Source organism: Hippopotamus amphibius, chromosome 1 (assembly GCF_030028045.1).
Source record: "Hippopotamus amphibius kiboko isolate mHipAmp2 chromosome 1, mHipAmp2.hap2, whole genome shotgun sequence".
Taxonomy (NCBI): Eukaryota; Metazoa; Chordata; class Mammalia; order Artiodactyla; family Hippopotamidae; genus Hippopotamus; species Hippopotamus amphibius.
Window position 1 is genome coordinate 76,153,764 of NC_080186.1, and position 8,765 is coordinate 76,162,528.

Below are 8,765 nucleotides of genomic sequence, written 5' to 3' on the forward strand. Positions count from 1 at the left end.
ATCCCTCCACCAATATGACACTTCCATTATTACTGTAGCTATATTGTAAGCCTTTATATCAAGAAGAGTTCTTTTCACTTTATTCCTCTTTTCCAAGAGTTTTTAGCTATTCTAGGTACTATGCCTTTCCATATAAATTTTAGCATAAACTTGCTTATGCCTACAAAATTCTTGCTGAGATTTTGACAAGAATTGCATCAAACTTATAGATCAATTTGGAGAGAACTGACATCTTTACTAAGTTGAGTCTCCTCATCCATGGACACATTATGTCTCTCCATTTATTTAGATCTCTGATTTCTTTTTTGGCACTTTGTAATTTTCAGTATTCAGACTATTTATGTGTTTTGTAAATTGTATACAAAGTATTTACTTTCCTATAGAGTGACTGTAAATAATACTGTGTTTTAAATTTTGGTTTCCATATATTCTGTTTTACTATATAAAATCATCCTTTTATTTTCAACCTACCTATGTCATTGAATGTGAGGTGAATTTCTTCTTACTTTAAGCACCATACAGTTGGCTGTGTTTCTTTTGTTTGTTTTATCCACTCTGCCAATCTGCCTTTTTAATTGGTGTATTTAAACCATTTACATTTAAGGTGATTCTTGATATATATGAACTTAAGTATGCAATTTTATTATTTGTTTCCTGGTTTTCCACTGTTTCTCTTTTCTCACCTTCTTGTGGGTTACTGGAATGTTTTATAGGATTCTATCTTGATTTATTTTCAGTGTGTTTGAGTGTATCTCTTTGTATAAAAAATTATTGCTTTGGGTATTACAATATGTATATATGACATCATAATCTATTACCATTTGAGTGAAGTATGGAAACCTTCTATTCAGATGCCTTTGCCTTCCCCAGTTTTTAATATCATTGCCTTGAGTATCAGATGTTATAATTTTTGCTTCAATCATCATAATTATAAAAACTTATGAGAAGGATAGTGTATCATATTTATCCCCCCCTTTTTTTTTAAACCTATCTTGATATTCTACTTTCCTTTGTGAAGTTCCAAATTATGTTTTCCTTTCTGTTTATAAAACTTCCTTTAGCCACTCTTTAAGGGTAAGTTTGTTAGCAACAAATTCTCTTAGCTTTTCTTCATCTGAACATATCTTTGTTCTTGAAGGACCATTTTGTTAGATATAGAATTTGCAGTTGACAGTTCTTTTCTTTCAGCACTTGAAAAATGTCATGCCATTTCCTTTGGCATCTGTGGTTTCAAATGAAATATCTGCCATCATCTGAATTAATGTTCTTCTGACAGGTAATATAGTGTTTCTTTCTAGCTGCTTTCAAGAATTATTCTTTGTGTTCAGTTTTCAGAATTCAGTTATGTGTCTTGGCATGGATTTCCTTGGAATTATCCCGGAGGAGTTTGCTCAGCTTCTTGGAACTGTAAGTTTGTGTCTTTCACCAAATTTGGGAGATTTTCAGTCATAATTTCTTCCCATACTCATTTAGATTCTTTCTCCTCTCCTTCTGTGACTCTGCTGTTACAAACATTGGGATTTTGGTTACTATACCACAGGTCCTTGAGACTCTGTTCATTTTTTCCCGGGTCTATTTTCTCTCTGTTGTTTATATTGAGTAAATTTTATTTCTTTATCCTCCAAGTTCACTGATTTTATCCAATGTCATCTCCATTATACTATTAAACCTATTCAGAAAGTTTTAAAATTTTCTATTATTGTATTTTTCAGTTCCATAATTTCCATTAGATCCTTTTTATTTGTTTTATTTCTTTGCTGAAATTTTTTTGAAATTTTTATTTTATATTGGAGTATAGTTAATTAACAATGTTGTGTTAGTTTCAGGTTTACAGCAAAGTGACTCATTTATACATATACATGTACCTATTCTTTTTCAAATTCTTTTCCCATTTAGGTTATTACAGAGTATCGAGCAGAGTTCCCTATGCTACACAGTAGGTCCTTACTGGTTGTCTATTTTAAATATAGTAGTGTGTACATGTCAATCCCAAACTCCCAGTCTGTCCCTCTCCCCCCACTCTTCCCCCCGGTAACCATAAGTTTATTCTCTAAGTCTGTGAGTCTGTTTCTGTTTTGTAAATAAGTTCATTTGTATCATTTTTTAAAATTAATTAATGAATTAATTAATTTTGGCTGCACCAGGTCTTAGTTGCGGCATGTGGGATCTTTGTTGAGGCATGCTTAGCTGCAGCATGTGGACTTCTTAGTTGTGGCATGCAAAATTTTAGTTGCAGCATGCATGTGGGATCTAGTTCCCTGACCAGGGATCGAACCCAGGCCCCCTGCATTGGGAACACAGAGTCCTACCCACTAGACCATGAGGGTCGTCCTCTGTATCATTTTTTTTAGATTCTACACGTAAGTGATATTATATGATATTTGTCTTTCTCTGTCTGACTTACTTCACTTAGTATGATGATCTCCAGGTCCATCCATGTTGCTGCAAATGGCATTCTTTCTTTTTAATGGCTGAATAATATTCCATTGTATATATGTAGCACATCTTCTTTATCCATTCATCTGTTGGTGGACATTTAGGATACTTCCATGTTCTGGCTATTGTAAACAACACTGCAAATGAGCATTGGGGTGCATGTATCTTTTCAAACCATTTTTTTCTCCAGATATAAGCCCAGGACTGGGATTCCTGGATCATATGCTAGCTCTATTTTTAGTTTCTTAAGGAACCTCCATACTGTTCTCCATAGTGACTGTACCAATTTACATTCCCACCAACAGTGTAGGAAGGTTCCCTTTTCTCCACACCCTCTCCAGGATTTATTGTTTGTAGACTTTTTGATGATGGCCAATCTGACTGGTATAAGGTGATATCTCATTGTAGTTTTGATTAGCATTTCTCTAATAATTAGCAATATTGAGCATCTTTTCATGTGCCTCTTGGCCATCTGCATGTCTTCTTTGGAGAAATGTCTATTTACGTCTTTGCTGAATGTTTTTATTTTTTGTTTCAAGAAAATTTGCAAGTGCCTGTTGAAGTATTCTTATGATGGCTGCTTTAAAATCCTTGTCAGATAATTCCAACATCTGTTTCATCTCAGTGTTGGTTTCAATTAATTGTCTTTCTCCCTGGTTTATCTCCGAACTGTGGATCCTAACTGGGCAATATTTGCTCCAGAACTCTGGTCTGGCCGATTCTTTTTTTTTTTTAAACTAATTTTTATTAGAGTATAGTTGCTTTACAATGTTGTATTAATTTCTGCTGTACAGCAAAGTGAATCAGTTATACATGTACCAAGGGGGAAGGGGGGATACGATGAATTAGGAGTTGGGACTGACATATATACAGTACTATCTATAAAAGAGTTAACTAATGAGAACCTACTGTAAAGCACAGGGAGCCCTACTCAATGGCCCATTCCTTTGACTATTCTGGCCCACTGCAGTGCTGGGCTAGGGCTTCCTGGGCTAGGGCTCTTCTTAAGGTGAGATATTTTATACTGGCTTTTGAGGTGCAAGACTTGGTTTGGATGTGGAAGCTATGTTTCCCTACTTTCATCATTCCTTGTGAATTCCATTTATAATCTCTTAATTTGATCTCTCTGGCATTTAAAGGCTTTAGCTATGGGATATATATTTCCACACCCACTAGCTTTTCTCCTTCTTCTTCTCCTTCTTTTTCCTCCTCCTCCCTCCTCCTCCTCCTCCTCCTTCTTCTCCTCTTCTTTTTGGTGTTTCTTTGTTTTAAATGTCTTGCCTCCAAAGGCACCTTCATTCATCTTCCATATTAGTGTTTTCAGGAGCCTCTTTTTTTTTTAATGTTTAAAACACCTACTTTTAGTTTTTTGTTTTTTTTTTTTTACTGTAAAAAGCAAATGTACGTTATAAAAATTGGAAAAATCTAAAAAGCAGTAGAGAAAAAAGACACCCATACCCCCCAAGGAACAGTTGATTTCAAACAGAAGACGAGGCTGAGGGAGAGAAGAGTGAGCTTGGTCGGGGTAGGGGTATGCCGTGGCCTCTGAGGTTCAGTTTCCTCATCACTGAAATGAAGTGTTTGTTGGGCTAGATGGTCCTCAGGCCACTTCCATGGTTATGAATGACTTAGTGATGGGACATGACTGTCTTCAAATAGCTGAAAGGACATAAGGGAATCCCAGAGAACAGACTGATCAGTGCAGTTCCAGACTCCAGAAGATGACACTAGAATCAGTGGGTGGAGTGATAGGTAAACTAAGAAAACTTCACTAATAATTAGAACTACCCCTAAAAAGAGAGGATAACTTGTCAAGCACCAAGCAGCCTGCTCTAGGGTAAACCGATGCCTGTCAGTTTCAGTTTCAGGAGACTCTTTTCTAGTCTTTCTCATCCCTAAAGACTTTTTAGTTGCCCTAGTTTCAATAGGCAGAGTGATTCTTCTGGTTTAGGAGGAATGTGCAAAAAATTTAATAATTGCTTGCAATTCTTACCCTACTTCCTCCCTCCCCCAAGTTCTTCTATCCTCAACTTATTTACCCCCAAAGCTGTTATGTTTTCCAGATTGAAATCTGTTCTTTGGATTAAACAAAAAGGCATTGCCACTTCAAAAAGCCACCCTTAAAGTGTTCAAAGACTAGAGGATTATGTGTATACAGACTTCTGTATTACTATGTGAAGGTCAATAGCCGTCATTTGTGAATTACCTATTGCATTCTATATGCCTTCTAATTAGTGCTTCAGGCAGTAGCTCCTTGAACCCTCCCCACAATTCTTTCTCATAGGTATCAGTTCCCCTTCTACGGAAAAGTTATTTCTCTAGGATCCCACAGCCCAAAGGCATATTAAGAGGTATTCAAAAGAAGGAAAAGGGAAAAAACCCACAAACATCCTAAACCTAGTCTTCTGCCTCTAAAGCATGTGCTCTTGATCTCTACCTAACACGCACTAGTCTTTGGGTAAGAAAGCGAAGCCATAAAAATGTTTTCGCTGAGTACAATACAGTGTATCAGCTTACTGACACAGAATGAAAATACCAGAAAAAGAACAAGACTTGAAGTGAGGAGAACTACGTTTGGGCCTAGGTCCATCATTTATGGGGCCCTGTAACCCTGAACAAGTAATTTTACCTGCTGCATTAGTTTTCTTTTGCTGTTTAACAAACTTATAACGACACCCAACCCCAGAACCCACAATTCTGTAAGTCGGAAGTCTGAATGGGCTCAACTGGATTCCCTGCTTCATTAAGGCTAAAATCAAAGTGTTGGCGGTCTGATCTTATGCGCAGTTTCTAGAGAAGAATCTGCTTTCAAGTTCATTCAAGTTGGAAAAATCCAGTTGCTAGCGCTGCACTCTGTGTTTTCTCATTGGCCATCAGCCAGGGGTCGCTCTCTGCTCCTAGAAGGCTGCCTGCATTCCAGTCTCGATTCTCTTACGAGGTTTCGGTTACGATGGCTAAATGAGACGTATTGTACGCACGATGGTGATGGAGGTGATAGCTCCTTAAAATGTCGCTGGGCAGAGAGGATACTCCTCAACCCTTCAACACAAAACATGTCTAGACCACAGGAAATCCTACCAGGAGGCAGGTTCTGAAGTCTCTTATAACAGAAGTGTCAGTTGGTCTTCCCCTACAAAGACAGAAACTGGGTTTTGTGCTGGACAGGTGTTTACTGAGTGAAGTGGATGGCACGCAGTGAAGTGTCCGGCACCAGCAGTGGGAAGGATTCTAACTGGCTATTCTGCAATGAAGAGAAGGTGGCAAGGCTTGGGAAAAGCAAACCCCGCAGGGGGCAAAAAGCACTGAAGTGGTAAGAATTGCAGTAGGTGAGAAATGCCTGCATCGCCAGTGCTCTAAGCGGACCCCCCCTCAGTGGGCGGGCGCCTGCGAACGAAGGACCGCCTCCCGCCCCCGCCCCCGCCCGGGCTGTGGGTACCCGTGCGGGGGACGCCGGAGGGGCTGCGGGGGGGCACGTCTGGGCTCGGTCAGCCCCTCACAGCCCGATCCCCCCTCCGCGAGCCGTGCAAGTGGAGTCTCCCAGCCTGCGCCCCCTGGCTCTGGCTAACCAGTCTCAGTCCCACTGTTGGAACATTTCGCCCCGAGCCTCCGAGCGCGCTGGTTGCCAGCTGCTGCTCGGAGCTTGGTTACGCAATTACTTGCCGCTGCTGCGGCCGCGGCCAAAACCACCTCTGCAAGGAGCGAATTTGCCGCGAGTTTCCCGCCTCGGACAGAGGTAAAAGCTATCTTCCGCCCTTTTTTTTTTTTTTTTTTTCCGGGCACTTGAATGCGCGGAATAGCGGGCGAACCAGCCTGGGTTATCGCGGGGTAGAAACCGGTGGGCGCGTTGCCAGGGAGGTGGGTACCTAGGGACAGTTGCTGCAGGTAAGGGGTCTCTATTAGCGTCACGAATCCTGGCCCCTGTGGGCTCCCTGGGTGCGCCTCGCTGCCCCCATGACCACACCCTGGAGCGCGGTATCTGCGGCAACCTACCCTTGACCGCAGTGATCTATCCATGTCACAGACACGGACAATTTTTAATACTGAAGGAGAAACGATAACATGGGCTTATCGGGGAGAAAATGTTTGGTAGCATCGCTCAGATGTGCGTGTTTTAAGGGTTGGCAAGCTCTCCATTACTGCGGCATTCTGTAGAGTGGAGTAGTGTGGAGTGAAAAATAAAAATAAAATAAAAATGGGTGCGTAGCCACCGCGAAAGTAACAGTAAGGTATCGTTGGAAGAGGTGCGGGGAGAGCCCGCCCTCCTCCCCGCCCGCATTGCCTTTCGTGGGTGCCTGGGGTGGGCGACGATCCGGCTAGCCGCAGAGGGAAGAGGGAGGAGCGAGGCGGGTAGAGGGTGGGGCTAGGGAGCGGGATGATGCGGACCCCGCCCCCCACCTCCGCCCCGCCTCCCCAGGGAGAGGCGGGCCAGCCAGGAGCAGCGACCAGACACCATTCCAGGTTAGGCTCCTGTCGCTCACTCTTGCTGTCTTCCTCCCTAGGCTTTCCTCACTGCTGGCCAAGCGCCAGAGAAGGTGTGCACGCATCTCCCTGCCAATACCCGACAATGGGCAACTCCTGCTTTGGTCTCAAGGAAAGGCTGATGAAGCGGCTGCGTCCTCTGCCTACCGTGATCGTCATCCGCACCTGCCTGCCCCAGAGAAGGAGCAGAGATTTCCGCGTGGTGGTGCTTGGCTCGGCCGGCGTGGGCAAGAGTGCGCTGGTGCAGAGGTGGGTGCGCGGCAACTTCCGTGAGGCGTATCTGCCGACCATCGAAGATACCTACCGCCAGGCACTGGGCTGCAGCCACAAGGCGGGCGCGCTGCACATCACCGACACCACCGGCGGCCGCCGCTACCGGGGCCTGCAGCGCCTTGCCATTGCCAGGGGTCACGCCTTCATTCTGGTCTACTCCGTCACCAAGAAGCAAACCCTGGAGGAGTTGAAGCCCCTCTATGAGCTGATCCGTCACCTCAAAGGCAACAACCCGCAAAAGTGCCCCATCATCCTGGTGGGCAACAAGTGCGATGAGAGCCGCAGGGAGGTGAGCGAGAAGGAAGGCGCTGCCTACGCGTCGGAGTGGAATTGCGCCTTCTTGGAGACCTCCGCCAAGATGAATATCAATGTGCAGGAGCTGTTCCAGATGCTGATCAATTTCGAGAAGAAGCCCGCCGCCGCCGCCGCCGCCAGCACCCAGCCTCCCCAGAAGAAATCCCAGATCCCCAAGACCGCCGAGAAGCTGCTGGGCAAGTGCGTCATCATGTGAACCCGGAGCCTTAAGGAGTCCTGCCCTCTTCTCCTTCAGTGTACCGAAAACATGGACTGGCCTCATCGTGCTGTGTCACCTGTACGTGACTGACTTTTGTGCTGTGATTTGGGTTGTAACAATTAGATGTCAATAAATGTCCCTTGTGAGTTAATAACTTTTCTTTATCCCAGGCAAGAGAACTCAAATTGTTAAAATATGGACGTTGCAGGAGGAGGGAAAAAAGGAACAGATGCATTTAAAGGATGGGACTCAGACGGACTTTAGAAATTAATGTTTGAAAAAGAGAATGGAAATAGCAAAATAAATTGAAAGGTGCCACTGCCCTTCTTGTAATCCTGTTATTGTGTATTCTTCTTAAACATTTCAAGTCCTGTAAATGTCTAATCATATCTTGCCATTGTGTACGTAATTGTTAAGAAACATGTTTTTGCACCAAAAGCTCTGACAGATGACAATGAGACAGAGATGCTAAACATGATAAACAAATGAATGTTTATAGCTGAGCATTGAGGGTAGGGGCAGAGAAAATTGTGAAAGTGGAACTTGCTCACTAAATATATGCCAGTTGTTTCCTAAGTCATTTAAAAATGTTTGAGTATTGTACATCACAGTTTAAAAAAATGATAACAGTTCCATGACTTAATAAAGCTTTTCCTGCATGCAATCAGCTGTAATAATTTCTTTTTCACTGAACAAAAATTACCCATTGCATTACCCATTACCAATTGCCAGTCACATCTGGTGAAGATTTCTAACAAGAATCTTACACGTGGATGCCCCTGCCCTCTTGAAATTAGCCAGTTGAGGGGAGGGTGGGCTCCTGGGTCCCTGCAATGCAGAGCTAGTTTGTATCCGTAACCTTTCCTGGACTGACATCCGGAAGAACTTCAGGCATCTTTGAAGAGGTTGCGTACTCAGTCTGCTGCTGTCTTGGAGGTTGGTGGTGAAAAGTCTTTCCTCAAGAAGGATAGAGGGAGTGGGGAGTGGGATGGAAGGTAAGGGGAGAAACAGGTGGAATTTGAAATCTGAGAAACTTTTCCTGAAGAGAGTTTTTTTTTTTTAA

At 43.2% G+C, this 8,765-nt stretch overlaps 1 protein-coding gene across 1 annotated transcript; it reads left to right on the plus strand.

Moving 5' to 3' along the window:
• The first annotated feature begins 5,244 nt into the window (after positions 1-5,244).
• On the plus strand, positions 5,245-8,366 carry DIRAS3 (DIRAS family GTPase 3). Its single transcript, XM_057745704.1, has 2 exons — positions 5,245-6,169; positions 6,936-8,366. Exon 2 carries the CDS (start codon positions 7,001-7,003, stop codon positions 7,697-7,699), a length of 699 nt encoding a protein of 232 aa, XP_057601687.1. The 5' UTR covers positions 5,245-6,169; positions 6,936-7,000; the 3' UTR covers positions 7,700-8,366.
• The last annotated feature ends 399 nt before the right edge of the window (positions 8,367-8,765 follow it).

What these genes read in the sequence shown, in the direction of transcription:
- DIRAS3 (XM_057745704.1), top strand. Translation starts at nt 7,001, where the DNA reads ATGGGCAACTCCTGCTTTGGTCTCAAGGAAAGGCTGATGAAGCGGCTG.